The sequence below is a fragment of the Prionailurus bengalensis genome, chromosome C2, assembly GCF_016509475.1.
Source record: "Prionailurus bengalensis isolate Pbe53 chromosome C2, Fcat_Pben_1.1_paternal_pri, whole genome shotgun sequence".
Classification (NCBI taxonomy): domain Eukaryota; kingdom Metazoa; phylum Chordata; class Mammalia; order Carnivora; family Felidae; genus Prionailurus; species Prionailurus bengalensis.
Genome location: NC_057350.1, coordinates 251,541 through 267,038, shown reverse-complemented (window position 1 = coordinate 267,038; position 15,498 = coordinate 251,541). Strand labels below are relative to the sequence as shown.

The 15,498-nt window shown below is 40.2% G+C and overlaps 1 protein-coding gene across 8 annotated transcripts in view; it reads left to right on the top strand.

Moving 5' to 3' along the window:
* DIP2A (disco interacting protein 2 homolog A) overlaps window positions 1-15,498 on the top strand; it is a 116,908-nt gene that overhangs the window by 51,026 nt on the left and 50,384 nt on the right. For all 8 annotated transcript variants that reach the window (XM_043593340.1, XM_043593339.1, XM_043593335.1 and 5 more), the window contains 2 exons: window positions 9,495-9,614; window positions 10,946-11,143. In XM_043593340.1, coding sequence (XP_043449275.1) covers window positions 9,495-9,614; window positions 10,946-11,143 — 318 coding nt within the window. The remainder of the gene's footprint in view (window positions 1-9,494; window positions 9,615-10,945; window positions 11,144-15,498) is intronic.

Sequence of the window (15,498 nt, the reverse complement as noted above, 5' to 3'; positions counted from 1 at the left end):
GTGTGTGTTTGGATACTCCTAAGTGGCAGATCAAATTTTGTCAAGGCCTTTTACCTCCTTATCCAGATGCAACAGGAAAATACTGAGTCAACATGAAGCCGGCTATTGGTTACGTAGATTTTTTTTATTTGATTATATTTTTTAAAAGTCCAAGAGCTTAGTTGAGTTATAACTGACATGTGATCAACTGCACATATTTGAAGCATGCAATTTTATAAGTTTTACTATTAAAAAAATTTTTTTAAGTTTATTTATTTTGAGTTGGGGGAGAGAGAGACAGAGGGAGAGAGACAGAGGGAGAGAGAGAATGAGGTGGGGAAGGGGCAGAGAGAGAGGGAGAGAGAGAATCCCAGGTAGACTCCATACTGTCAGTGCAGAGCCCAATATGGGGCTCAGACTCACAAATCGTGATCATGACCTGTACTGGGATCAAGAGTTGGACGCTTAATCAACTGAGCCACCCAGGCATCCCTAATTTTGTGTTTTAAGATGTATGTATACCTGTGAAACCATTCTTGTGATCAAGATAGTGAACACATACACCCAGCATTCCTAAAAGTTTCCTTGTGTCCCTTTGTAATACCTCCCTTCTACCCATTTTGGCTTCCCCCATGCTTTAGGCAACACTGATTTATTTTCTGACACTATAAATTAATTTGCATTTTCTGGAATTTTACAGAAATAGAATCATGCAGTTTTTACTCTTTGTTATGTGGCTTCTGCTACTCTACATAAGTATTTTGAGATTCATTCATGTTCTTGGATGTTTCAGTAGTTCGTTCCTTTTACTGATAAGTAGTGTTTCATTTCACGGATGTACCACACTTTATCTGTCCACCTATTGATGGATATTTGGGTTGCCTCCAGTTTCTGGCTATTACAAATAAAGCTGCTGTGAATATTCTTATACAAGTTTTTGTGTAGAAGTATGCTTTCATTTGTTTTGGGTCAATACTTAGGAATAGAATGACTGGATCACATGCTTAACTTTCTAAGAAATTGCCAAACGGATTTCCAAAGTGGTTGTACCATTTCACATTCCCATCACGGGTGATGAGACTTCTGGCTCCGCTACATCTTTGCCTGCCCCTGGGATTCTTGGCTTGTTAATCTTAACCCCCCTTCCAGGTGTGTGGAGGTGTCTGCTTGTCGTGTTCATTAGCATCTCCCTAAACACTGAGGAAGTGGGGCATCTCTTCATGTGTTTGATTGCCATCTGTGTGTCTTTTTAGAAGCGTCTGTTCAGATCTTTTGCTTATTTTTTTTAATGTGATGTTTTCTTAGTAAGTTTTGAGAATTCTTTATATGTTCTGGATTCAAGTTCTTTATCAGGTAGATACTTTGGATTTTCTCGCAGCCTATGGCTTTTTTTTTTTTCATTCTCTTAACAGTGACTCTCAAAGAGTAGAAGTTACTAATTTTTATGAAGTCCAGTTTACCTGTGTTTTCTTTTATAGATCCTACTTTTATGTCATATCTAAGATATATTTTCCTAACCCAAAGTCATAAAGGTTTTCTATGTTTTCTCCTAGAATTTTATAGCTTTAGGTTTTACATGTAGATCTATGATCCATTTTGAGTTACTTTTAGTCTAAGTACAAGGTATGAGTCAGAGTTCCCGCGTTTGCATGTGGGTGTCCAGTGTTCTGGCCTTGTTTGTTCTAAAGCCCAGTCTTTCCCCACTGAGCTCCTTTGCGTCTTTAATGAGAATCGGTAGACCATATCCGAGAGAGATCTGTTCCTGGCTGTCTTTCCTGCCCTGTGGCTGTGTTTGTCCATCCTTACACCAGTACCACACCATCATGGTTACTGTGCTTTTATAACAAAGCTTGATATCATGCAGTTTGTCTTCAAACTCTGCTTTTCATTTTAAAATTTGCTTTGGCTATTTCAGCTCCTTTGCATTTGAACATATATTTTTAAATCTGTTTGTTTGTTTCTTCCAAAATTCCTGAAGGATTTTGACTGATATTTTACTGACCGTAGATCAGTTCGGAGAGAATTGGAATCTTAATAGTATATATTTCAGTTGATAAATACAGTATATCTCTCCATTTATTTGGCTCTTAAAAACTTTTCCAGCATTGTTTTGTAGCCTTCGTTATACAGGTATTGTACCTATTTTGTTAAGATTATTCCCAAATAGTATTTTGGACACTATTATAAATAGTATTTTAAATTTTTTTCAGTTGTTTATTACTAGTCTATAGAAATGCATTTGGTTTTTGTATGTTGTCCTTTTATTAGTTCCAGCAATTTTTTTGGTAGATTCCTTAAGATTCTATATGTTTGACCATTTTGTCTATGAATAGATTTTTACTTTTCTTTGCAAATTTTTTGTCTTTAGGAACATTTATTTTTCTGGCTATATTGCAATGTGTGTAAGATTTCCAATTGTGTCAATAAGAGATGTTGAAAGTGGATGTGACTTGCCTTGTTTCCAACTCTGGGGGGAAGGCATCCACTTTTTCATGTTTGAATTATGATGTTAGCTGTGGGTGCTCTTCATTGGGAAGCTCCCTTTTTTTCCTGATTTCCGGAAAATTTTTATCATGGCTTTAGTTAAATGATTTTATTTTCATCTATTAAACTCATGTGTGGTTTTTCTTTTGTAGTTTGTAGTAAATTTCATTAATGTAGTAAATTTCATTGATTTTTGAATGTTAAACCAAAGTTATATTCTCAGGATAAACCCTACTTGGTTATCATGCATATTTTTTCTGTATTCAGGATTTGATTTGCTAACATTTAAAAAAAATTTTTTTTTGAGTGAAAGAGCATGTGTGTGAGTGGGGGAGGGACAGAGAAAGAGAGAGAATCCAAGCAGGCTCCATGCTGTCAGCGCAGAGCCCAGTGCGAGGCTCAGTCTCATAAACTGTGAGATCATGACCTGAGCCAAAATCAAGAGTCATACGTTTAACCGACCAAGCCACCCAGACACCCTGATTTGCTAATATTTGTTTTTAAGGATTTTGTGTCTGTGTTCAAGATACATAGTAGCCTCTAGTTTTTGGTTTTATTTTTTCTTGTAATATCTTTGTCTGCTCTTGGTATCAGGATAATGCTCATCTCAAAATGGATTGAGAAATGTTCCTTCCTCTTCTACTTTCTAATCAGAGAACGTGAATTTTTCTCTTCTTGAGTCAGTTTTGTGTCTTTGAAAGAATTTGTTCATTTCATCTGTACTTTCTAATTTAGGCATAATTCATTCATGATATTCCTTTATTATCCTCTGATGTACATGAATTGGTGGTGCTATCCCCTCTTTTATTTCTGGTAGTAGTAATTAGTGTCTTTTCTCTCTCTTTCTCTTTTTTAAGTAGGCCCCATGCCCATTGTAGAGTTTGAACTCATGACCTTGAGATTGAAAGTAGCATGCTCTACCAACTGAGCCAGACAGACGCCCTAGTGTTTTCTGTCTTTTTATCTTGATCATTGTAGCTAAAAAGTTCGTTGAATTTTATTTATCTTTCAAAGAACTGGTTTGGGTTTAATTATTTTTTTCTATTGTGTTTATTTCTAATCTTGTATTTTTTCCTTCCTTTTTTCTACTTATTTTCAGTTTACTTTGCTTTCCCTTTTTTCATTCCTTGAGGTAGAAACTTAGATCATTGAATTTAGACCTTTCTTGTTTCCTAATGAAAGTATTTAAAGCTTTAAATATCCTTCTAAGAGCTGTTTTAGTATCCCACATATTTTGATACGTTCTTTTCCTTTTAAAAATTCAATTCTAGATATTTTTTATTTTCTCTCATGCTTTCCATTTTGGCCCATGATTTATTTAGAAGTATGTTGTTTAATTTCAGCAGATTTGCAAATATTGCAGGTATATTTCTCTTATATATACTATATAATTCAACTCCTTCTAAATATATTGAAAAATTTTTAAACTTTTTTAATGTTTTATTTATTTTTGAGAGAGAGAGAGAGAATGAGCAGGGGAGGGGCAGAGAGAGAAGGAGACAAAATCTGAAACAGGCTCCAGGCTCTGAGCTGTCAGAGCCTGATGCGGGACTTGAACTCATGAACCACAAGATCGTGACCTGAGCTGAAGTCGGATGCTTAACTGACTGAGCTACTCAGGCGCCCCTTGAAACTTTTTAATGGCCTAGCACATGGTCTGTTTCTGTGAGTGTTCTACTTGAAAATAATATTGTTGGGTAGCTTTTCTGTGAATGAATATTACATCCAGTTGGTTGATACTTTAGTTTGAGTCTTCTCTAGCCTTACTGATTTTCTGCATACTTTTTCTATATTTTGCTGAGAAGGGTATTGAATTTCCAACTATAATTGTGGATTTGTCTGTTCTTTTAGATCTGTCACTTTGTGTTTTGTGTATTTTGAAGTTCTGTTATTATGTGCATACATATTTAAAATTGTTATGTCTTGATGAATTGGCTGCTTTATCATTACAAAATGATCCTTAGTGACATTTATTATTCTGAAATTTTCTTTGTTATTATTATGGTTGCCTTCAGCTATTTTATGAGTATTAGTTACACGACAAATCTTTTTATCTTTTTACCCTACCTAGGTCTTTTAAATTAAAATGTATTTCTTATAATTAGTATTTTATTCATTCTTATACTTTCTTTTAGCAGGTAGCCATTTACTTCATTGGAGTCTTTGGACCATTTATAGTCAGTTTTAATGAGCTATTTGGTTGGGTTTAAATCTATGATCCTGCTCTATTTTCTGTTTCACACATCTGTTAATTTCACTCCCTTTCCTGATTTCTTTTGGTTTATATTCTATTTTATATTCTATTTTCTCTCTCTCTCCCTCTCTTTCTGTCTCTCCTTTTTTTTCCCCCAGTGGTTACTCTGTGACTTACAATATACATCTTTACCTCATCACTGTATGCCTTCACATAATATTATACCGCCTCAATGTGGCAAAGATTGTATTTTTAGTAAATGTTATTGGGGCCATTGGAAAGCTAGTTGGGAAAAGTTAAACTTAGATTCTTTCCCCACACCACTGAAAAGGCAAAACTCAAAAAGAATCAGATATCTAAACATAAGAAATGAAGAATAAAAGGGAAAAAATTGCTGAATTTTCTTTAACCTGCTTATAAGTAAAGGCTTTCTAAATTTAATTTTATTTTTGAATGTTAAACCAAAGTTATAGTCTCAGGATAAACCCTACTTGGTTATCATGCATAATTTTTTCTGTATTACGGATTTGATTTGCCTTTTTTTTTTTTTTTTTTTTTTTTTTTGAGTGAGAGAGCACATGTATGAGCAGGCGAGGGACAGAGAGGGAGAATCCCAAGCAGGCTTCAGGTTCTGAGCTGTCAGCACAGAGCCCGACACAGGGCTCAAACCCACAAACCATGAGATTATGACCTGAGCCAAAATCAAGAGTTGGGCACAACCAACTGAGCCACCCAGACAGCCTGAAACTAAAAAAAATTCTTAACAAAAATATCCCCATAAAGAGAAAAAAAGAAAATATCCCCATAGAGAGTCACAAGAAGAATTGACAAACTAGGAGTAACTATTTAGAGTGTGTGTGATAGGTAAAGGTCTGATGTTTCTAATATCAAACAGACTCTTAAAAATAGGAGGAAAAGACCCCAAATTCTATGAATTGCCAGTCTGCAAACTATGGCATATATTGGCATTCTGCTTTTGCAAATAAAGTTTTATTGGGACATGGCCATGCCCACCCATTCCTATGTCATCTGTGCTGCTTTTGCCCCAGAATTGCAGAGTAGGGTAATTGCAACCAAGACTGTGCCCACTGCCCAGAGTGTTTCCTATCTAGCTCTTTAAGAAAAGTTTGCCAACTCCTAGTATAGGAAAATGGGCAAAAAATATGCACAGCCAATTCATAAGATCTAAAAATAGCTCTTGAGCATCATGTTCAGCCTTTTTTATAATTACAGAAATACACTGTTGGTGGGAATGCAAAATAGTTAAACCTCTTTGGAATAGAAATTGGTAAAATATATATATTTGGATCCAGCAGGGCCAATGTAGGAATTTACTCTGAACACACATTTCCAAAACTAAGGAAATCCATGTGCACAAAGTAATTCTTTGTAGCAGTACTTATAATTGCACCGTATTGGAAACTATGTAGCTCTCCAAGCCTCACAAGTTGGTTGAATACACCTAGGATGTTCATTCACATCGTGGGGTACTATGCAGCTGTCAGAAATAATGAGAAAGCTTTTTATGACTTGGAATGAGGTGTGTTTCCAGGAGATGTTAAGTGGAAAAGCCAAAAGTAAGAGTGGTTCTAGTATGCCACCTTTTGTGTGAGCAACAAGGGAACACCGCAGAGCCTGTGTGTGTGTAGAAGGGGCGCAGGAAGGACCGACCAGAAAGCAATGAAGCTGGTCGCCGCCAGAGGTGGGATGGGTGGGTGAGTGAAAGTTCAGTGGCATTGTTTTGAGTTTGTCTTAATATAGTTTTGATTTTTAGTAGTTTGTTAGTGCAATAAAAAATTCAAACCATAAACTTCAAGTATAGGAAGAGGGGAAAACCCCTTAAACTGAAAGCAAGTAGAAATAAACCCAGTCATATTCCTGTGAAGTATCATAGCCACATTTAAGGGGGTGACAGAGAGAGAGGCAGAATAGGTAAGCTGTGACACGGTACTGAACCATACGCCCACAGTCTTGGACAAAGTTAGGTGTGAACAGCAAAGAAATCTTGTTTTTTGTTTTAATTTTTTAAGTTTATTTATTTAGTTTTGAGGAGGGGGGGGGGGGGGAGAGAGAGACAGGAGGGCAGAGAAAGAAAGGGAAAGAGAGAATCCCAAGCAGGCTCCATATTGTCAGCACAGAGCCTGATGTGGGGCTCAAACCCGCGAACCGTGAGATCACAGCCTGAGCCAAAATCAAGAGTCGGACACAACAGACTGAGCCCCCAGGTGCCTCGAAATCTTGAACTCTTGCTTGTTTGTTTTTGTAGCAGTATAGGTTATGCAACTTAGAAATTATTTTATATACGTGATAATATTGAGCAAAAGTGTTGATATTATTGGGAGCCAGGATTCCTACTGTGGAAGAAAGAAAGTCCAAATACGAGTGGGAAAGGCAAGAAGAACCTGTGGGGTGGATTGGGATTGGAAGTATTGGTGTGGATTCGTTGTTCCTGAGATTTAAATATGTGTCTATTCATGCTTTCTGTGTGCACATGCACATTGCCATCGAGTGTCCATGAATACACGCGTGTGTCCATGAATACACACTATGAATGCATAGTGTACTTTTTTAGCTCTGTATTCCAAAAGTGGCACAGACGCTGTGGTGGCAATGAGCACACCTAGCGGCCAGATCTTGATCTTCAACATCTTTCCCACACAGGAGAATGAGGGCTTCTGAGAGAAAGAGCTAATTCAGGGCTGGAGCATGGTAGCATAAGATGACTCTGAGGCATCTTATGACAGGGTGTAAGGCAGTGCTTTAAAAAATGATGGGGGCAGGGGTGGCTCAGTCGGTTGGGCGTCCGGCTTCGGCTCAGGTCACGTTCTCACGGTTCATGGTTAGAGCCCCACGTCAGGCTGTGTGCTGACAGCTCAGAGCCTGGAGCTTACTTCCAATTCTGTGTCTCCCTCTCTCTGGCCCTCCCCCGCTCACACTCTGTCTCTCTCTCAAAAATAAATAAACATTTAAAAAAACTAAAAAATGATGGGGGCATGTCACAGGTCAACTCACATAGGATCCCACTGGCCAAGTCTGGGACAATTTGTACATCAAAATGGTTAAGAACCATATGCTTTAGAGTAGTTGAGCAGTGCATGAGTCACTCCTGACGATAGATAGATAGATAGATAGATAGATAGATAGATAGATAGATAGATAACAGACAGAATGCTGAGTGTTGATGGGTAAAGTTAAATGAGGTGCTAAAGTTGGAAAATAATTTTGCAACCATTGCAGTAAAAACCTGCTTCTGGCAAGAATGATCCAATGTCTGTTAAATGCAGGGAGAAAATTCTATGAGGATTAGGATATTTGTATGGTCTTCAAGTGCCTACTCACACATTGCATATTAGTTGCAGAAGAAAAAATAGTGACAATCAGTGTAGAACCCAGACAGCATTTTGGGTGATGAAAATCTGTCCCTGTGAGGATAATCTGGACAGGATATTTGGGTAGTATTTCAGCCAGGAATGCAGCACCTGGGTTGAATCATGAGAAAACCTCAAGCAAACTCAAAATGAGGAATGTTCTACTCAATAAAACAAAAGAACTGGATTCTTTCAAAATGTGAATGTCTTAAAGGACTAAGAAATGCTCCAGATCAAAGGAGAATAGACAGGCAATGACTAAGTACGGTTCTTGGTTCTAGAACTTGGCTGGCTTCAGGTTGGAGGACGGGGATACTGTAGAAGGATGTTAGGGCATCAGCTGCTGCGCTTGCCCTTGGACAGCGGGGTGTGTCTGAGGCTTGGGGCCCTGCTTACCTGTCCTCCCAGGCAGTGCTGTTGACCGGTGCCTTTGGCCATCACCTGCTGTGTTAACCTTAGAGCACTTATCAACCTGCCCACTGTTCTTGTTCACTTACATGTGTATATATTTCTGCTTGTTTTTTTTTTTTTTTTAATTTTTTTTTTTTTTTTTGCAACATTTATTTATTTTTGGGACAGAGAGAGACAGAGCATGAACGGGGGAGGGGCAGAGAGAGAGGGAGACACAGAATCGGAAACAGGCTCCAGGCTCCGAGCCATCAACCCAGAGCCTGACGCGGGGCTTGAACTCATGGACCGCGAGATCGTGACCTGGCTGAAGTCGGACGCTTAACCGACTGCGCCACCCAGGCGCCCCTCTGCTTGTTTTCACCCAGCAGGTGGTGAGCTGTCTGAGGACAGACTCTTATCTGTCATTTTGCTGCTTTACATCTCCCAGAACAACATTTCTTAACAATTACTAAGGAACACCAAAGAACTTTTAGTTTGGGTGGCTTAAATCTCCTGATATTTATCATATTAGAAGTTAAAACTAAAGATTTAAAAAATATTTATGAATCCATTCAAAAATAGCATTAGGAAACTCATCACATCTTCATATAAATACCACATATTTATGGAAGAATTTCTAAAATGGAGATTTGGTGAGAAGAACGGGCCTGTTCTCCAGTGCAGCCAGTCTCCCTCGCAGCCAGCATGATGGAGGCACCTGGGCCCTGCGCCTTGTCCCCATTCAGCTGGCTGTGGCTCACATGATGTGGGGCTTCTGGAAGACTTGCTGTGTGCTGTGAGGAGGGAGGGAAGGGCAGTAGCCTCATGAACCCCTGAAAGGGTCCCTGGACCACTTTGAAAATCACTAGCTTAAAAAAAGTTCTAGCTCCCAGAAGGCCTTCAGTAAATATTTGTTGAATGAATTAATGAATTGCAAAGTGGCTGCGTGGTGGGGCCAGTGCTTCGTTGGATTTATGAATTCCAATGTGTTCATGCAGTTGGTCACTAGACCCCGTCTCCACATCCTATCTCTGGAGGGATGGCGACCTCTGGCCTCATTGCTCCTCTTCCCCTGGCAGGTGTCCCTGTGAACAGCAGAGTGTCCTCCAAAATCCAGCAGCTTCTCAATACCCTGAAGAGGCCAAAGCGCCCTCCGCTGAAGGAGTTCTTTGTGGATGATTTTGAGGAGCTGTTGGAAGGTGAGAGATCTCGGGCTGACTCTCGTGTCTGAACGGGGTGGCTGTCATGTCCAGGGTTGTGGGCAAATGTGCGTTATGCAAGGTCACACTGTGACATTACAACACAACGAAATGACCCTCCCTCTGTTTCCAGCCCCTGTGGTCAGCGTGTGTCATGGTGAATTCAGCAGCACATGTGACTGCTGGCTTTATTTGAACAGGGAAAAAAACACATTGTTCATAGTTAAGGGACTTAAGATTTTTCTATGCCTCTGATCCAGTGCTTAGTACTTGGTTACAAGAATACTCCTAAGGTTTCATTTTATTTACGTTATTTCAATTTTTTTTTTTTTTTAAGTAGACTCCATGCCCAACATGGGGCTTGAACTCAACCCTGAGATTGAGAGTTTCACGCTCTACTGACTGACCCAGCTGGGTGCCCCCATTATTTCATTTTTTGTTTAAACTTTAATTCTGAAATACTTGTCTTCCCATGATTTAAAAGTGTATTTTTGGCATAGTTTTGGCCCATTTTCAGAAATGTAGTCTCTCATTTATGAATGAGATATACATTTAGGAAAAAAGAATATAGATTTATTTGTAAAAGAAAATGACCAAGAAATAGGAAGGAGTATAAACCTATAGAAAAGGGACAGAAATAAAGCCTAGTATAAGGTGCAAGTGTGCTCATGTGTCAAGAACCACGGGGCGCACGGCCAGCTCGCCCCTCTGCCCCTCGCCTCTGCTGTGCAATGTCTGCCCTGCCAGCCGCCACCAGGTGTCTCCTCACTGAGGGTCAGACACAACTTTTAGGGCATCGCTTTCCCCTTTGTCATCAGATAACACCTTTCAGATGCAGAGCGCAGTGGTATAAATGCTGTTCCGAGCAGTCTTTCTTACATGTGGACAAATGTTGGCTACACAGCCACTGGAAACATAAGAGGTTTTACTTTATTTTCTCTTTCAACCTGGTGATGGGTGGTTTGGATGCGCAGACTGAAACGCGACTCTGCTCACTTTTGTCCTTTATAAGTGGGACCTGCGCCTGCTTCTCAGATGTCGTCAGGGTTGGCCACAACCCCGTGAAAGCCTCAACGTCACTGCTGCCATTCTGGGATTGTCCTGGGGGGTTACAGTCACCAGTGGCCATCATTGTCCAGGATGAATCTCCATCTGTCCTTTGGTCGGTTGGCCTGTGACTATTATAATGATAAGGAAATCTGGACAAATTATTGAAATCTTGTTACAACTGGTGTTTTTTTTTTTTTTTTTTTTTTGAGAGAATGCTTAAAAACAGAATGTGTGGATGGTTCTATGAAGTGCTAACTATTAAATTTCGATTTTGCTTATAGTGCAGCAACCAGATCCAAATCAGCCAAAGCCTGAGGGAAGCCAGACGGCAGTGCTGAAAGGGGAGCCCCTGGCCGTGGGGACCGCCTGGCCACCGTCCCTGCTGGCTGCCTTGCAGCGCTGGGGCATGACACAGCCCAAAGCCCCCTGTCTGACTGCCTTGGACACAGCTGGGAAGGCCATCTACACCCTTACCTATGGCAAGTGTCAACAGAAAGCAGTTGGGCTCTGGCTTAGCTGTAAAAACGTTACATGTGTCATGTCATACAGCACAGACATACAGCTTCATGAACACGATAGAGCAATTCCTGAGAAACCAACACCACTGTCAAAACTGTCACTCCAGGTGCCCCTCCTGGACCACTGCCCCTTCCTCCCAGCAGAGGGGACTACTCACTGACCGATGGTGACCAGCCACTGCTCTGGTGTTGAGGTTCACATCTCTATATGCATCTCTGAACAATGGAATTTAGTTTTGTCTAATTTTGAACTTTGTATAAATGGAATCATACAGTATGTATTTTTGTGTTTGGCATCTTTTGGTTCTGTATTATGTTTTTATGTAACACAAATCATAAGCATCTGGCTTGATGCATTTTCACGGAGTGATATGCTCCTGTAACCAGCACTCAGCTCCTGAGCATTTCCAGGTCCAGCCCCCGCGTCCCTTCCAGCACATGCATCCTCACACTGGCGGGGAACTGTCACATGCCTGTGACCGTTGCCTCGCTTGTGTCTCAGTTTTATGTCAGTGGAATTATGCGAGACTCAGCCCTGATGTGGTGTGAAGCTGTAGCTCTTCTCATTGATGGATGTTATTTTAGTGTATGAACATGCCACCACTATGCCCGTACTCCACGGTTGAGGGACACCCACACTGTTTCCACTGGGGCTATTGTGTATAGTGCTGTTATGAACATTCTTAGGTGCGTCTGGTTGGTGAAACATGTGCAGGCATTTGTGCTGGGAATGTGTACACATACGAGGAGCCTTGTGCAGCTTTAGGACACGCGGTCACCTGGTTTCCAACGTGGCCACAGTGACCTTCACTCCAGCCGGCAGTTTGTGCAGACTTTCAGTTGCTCCCCATCCTTGTCAACTTGATATTGTCTATGTATTTCATTTTAGCCTTGCCTGGAGGTGTGTTGTCCTGTCAAGTTGTATTGCTAACTTATTTGCATTTCTCTGATGGCTAATGATGCTTTTTGTATGTTTATTGGCTATGTGAATATTCTCTTTTATGTACTATCCAAATCTTTGGCTCATTTTTCTATTTGGTTGCTAACGTTTTCTTCTTTGTATGTTTCAAATACATGTCTTTTGTCAGATTTGTTTTGCAGATGTCTTCTTCCACTCTTTGGACTGTCTTCTAACACTTTTATTGGTGGCTTTAGATAAATGAGAAGTCCTAATGTAATTAATCTAATTTATCTATTTTTTTCCCCTTGTCCTGTTTGCCACACCTAAGGTCACAAAGATATTCTCCTACCTTTTCTTCTAAAAACTTGTTTTACTCTTCGTATTTAGGTGTCGTGATTCATGTACAATTTAGTTGGTGTGTGGTGTGACATTGAAGTCGTTTTCTTCCCCGATGAAGGTCTGGTTGACCTACTGCCATTCACTGAAGAGGCAGTGCTTCGCCCAGGGCCCCGCAGGGCTGCCTTGTCGTGTACCGGGTGGAAACACATGTGTGGGCGTGCTGCTGCTCTCCATGCTGTTCGTTTGCACGGGCTGTTTTCTGTTCCTGCTCCCTGAACGGCTGTAGCTGTGTGAGTCCTCGTGTCTGGTATCGACGTCCTTTGGCTCTGTGATTGTTTCTTAAGGTTTTCCTGACTATTCTCGGCCCGTTGTATTTCTAAGCCATCTTTAGAATCAGTTTGTCAATTTCCAGAAAAATTCCTGCTGGGATATTGATTGGCACTGCATCGATTCTGTAGTTCAAGTTGAAGAGAACCGATGTTATTACAATTGCAGAACCTTCCAGTTCATGACTGTGGAGTATCTCCCCTATTTCAAGGCCTTCTTTAATTTCTCTCAGTGAAGTTTTATACTTTCGAGTCCAGCGCTCTTGAGCATCTTTCATTAGATATATTCTTGGTGGAATGGAATGGAATGGTTAGAAACTGTTGCTTGTATATAGAAGTGCAATGGATTTCCTCAGGTGGTGATTTTGTATCTAGTGACCTTGTAAATTAACATTCTTTTTTGTTTGTTAGTAATTTGTCCATATATCTTTTGGATATCCTGTGTACAAAATCATGTCATCGATGGCCAAAGACAGGGTTATTTGGACCTTTCCAGTACTTACACCTTTTATCTCTTTCTCTCCCCACTGCACAAGCCAGAACTGCCAGTATGATGTTAGACAGTGGGCATTCTTGCCTCCTTCTCCATCTTCGGTGGAAAGCTTTGGGTCATGAAGTATGATGTTTGCTGTAGTTTTTTTACTTGTTTTGTGGTCGAAATTCTTTGTCAGATTAAGTAAGTTCCCTTCAATTCCTAGTTTAGTAAAAGGTTTTGTTTTTGTTTTTTATAATGGATGGCATTGAACTTTATCAAACACTTTTTCTGCTCTGTCAAGATGATCATATGGTTTCTCTCTCCTCTCCACTTAATTTGATGAGTTACATTAATTACATTAATTTTCAAATGTTAAGCAGCCCTTGCATTCCTAGAATAAATCCCACTTGGCTATGATATCTTCTTAACAAATGTCTGGATTTGATTTAACCAATATGTTGTTTAGGATCTTTGCATCTGTGTTCATTAGAGATTGGTCTATAATTCTTTAAGGAAGGAGCTCATTGCCTGCTGTGAGGGGTGTGGCTGTTGACCACCTCCTCCTGTTGAATTCTTTTTTCCGGTCTCTCTCTCCTCTCCTTCTCGGACTTTGATTACACGTATACCTTTTTTGAATCCTGTGTAGCTTTCATTTTCTTTTTTATATTTTGTATTCTTTTCTATATATTTAGTTGACTCTTGAACAATGCAGGGGTTAAGGGCACTGAGCTCCTGCACAATTGAAAACCCAAGTATAAGTTTTGACTCTCTGAAAACTTAACTACTTAACTATTAGTCTACTGTTGACCAGAAGGTTTACCGATAACATTGGTAGTCGATTAACACATATTTTTTATATGTTTCATGTACTGTATTCTTACAATAAAGTAAGTTAGAGAAAAGAAAATGTTATTAAGAAAATCATAAGGAACATGGGGCACCTGGGTGCCTCAGTTGGTTAAGTATCCGACTCTTGATTTTGGCTCAGGTCATGATCTCTTAGTATGTGAGTTTGAGCCCCACATTGGGCTCTACGCTGGCAGTGTGGAGCCTGCTTGGGATTCTTTCTCTCTTTCCTTCTCTCTCTGCCTCTCCCCTGATAGCACTGTCTCTGTCTCTGTCTCCCTCTCAACATAAATAGACATTTAAAAAAATTAAAAAAAAAAAAAAGGAAAATCATAAGGGAAAAAAATACATTCACAGTATTGTATTCTATCAAAAAAACCCAAGTGTAAGTTGACCTGTGTTGTTCAAGGGTCATCTGTACTTCAATTTGGAGATTTATTTTCCTTAATTCAAAATCTCTAATTCTGATTTCTGAAATTTCTATTGTATCGTGAAATTCCTGATGAGTTCTTAATTTAGATATTGTCTTTTTAGTTTAAAATTTTCACTTCTGTGTTCTAATTCCTATTATAATTTTCTAGGAAAATTCTTTATCATTCCATGCATTGTCTTTATCTTTTCCTTTATTTCCTAGAATCCATACATTCCTTACCATGACTCTGTCGGCAAGCTCCAGGGTCCTGTCACCTCCAGGCCTGCTGCTCTTGTCTGTACTTTCTCTTGGTTTTAGTCTGGGGAACTTGTCTTTTGGGATGCATAGTACCTTTTTGATTGAATGATAGACACTGTGTGTAAAAAATTGGTGAGGCTCCAGGTGATGTGGCCTTCCTTGAGAGAAGTTCCTTCCTCTCTACTCTTGGGAGGTACCGAGGTGGCTGGTCACTGCAGTCAAGTCTGAGCACCTGTGTGCTTTTCCTCTGGGTCCCCCAACCCTGGCTTCTATCTCGTGTACTACTAAGAATCCCACATTGCTTCTCAGAGGTTTTCAGCATGGATTTTCAGCCTCCTGTCGTTCACAGTCCTAGGACTCAATAGATCTTCTAGAGGGAGGCCGGCTGTGCTCTCACGGCCCCCAGCGTCTGCCAGCAGCTCTGCTGTTTTCTTCGTGCCTCAGAGGCAGTGATCCACAGGCATGAGGCATGAGATACTCCATCTCCTGTGGGTGCCAGAACCCTAAACACCCAGCTTTTATAAGAAACAGCTGTGCACAGTCAGCTCACCTCCCCAAGGGTTTTCTCTCTGGAGTCTTAACTCCTTTAGTTGACTTTGCTGCCTCCAACAGATGGTTTCTGCATTTTATCCAGTTTTTAAATTCTTTCAGGTGGGAGCCCTGGTCTGCCACCAGTACTCTCTCCTACTTGGAAGCAGAATCTTTTTCCATTATGCTCTGAAGATTCATCCATATTATTGTGTATAGTTGCAGCACATT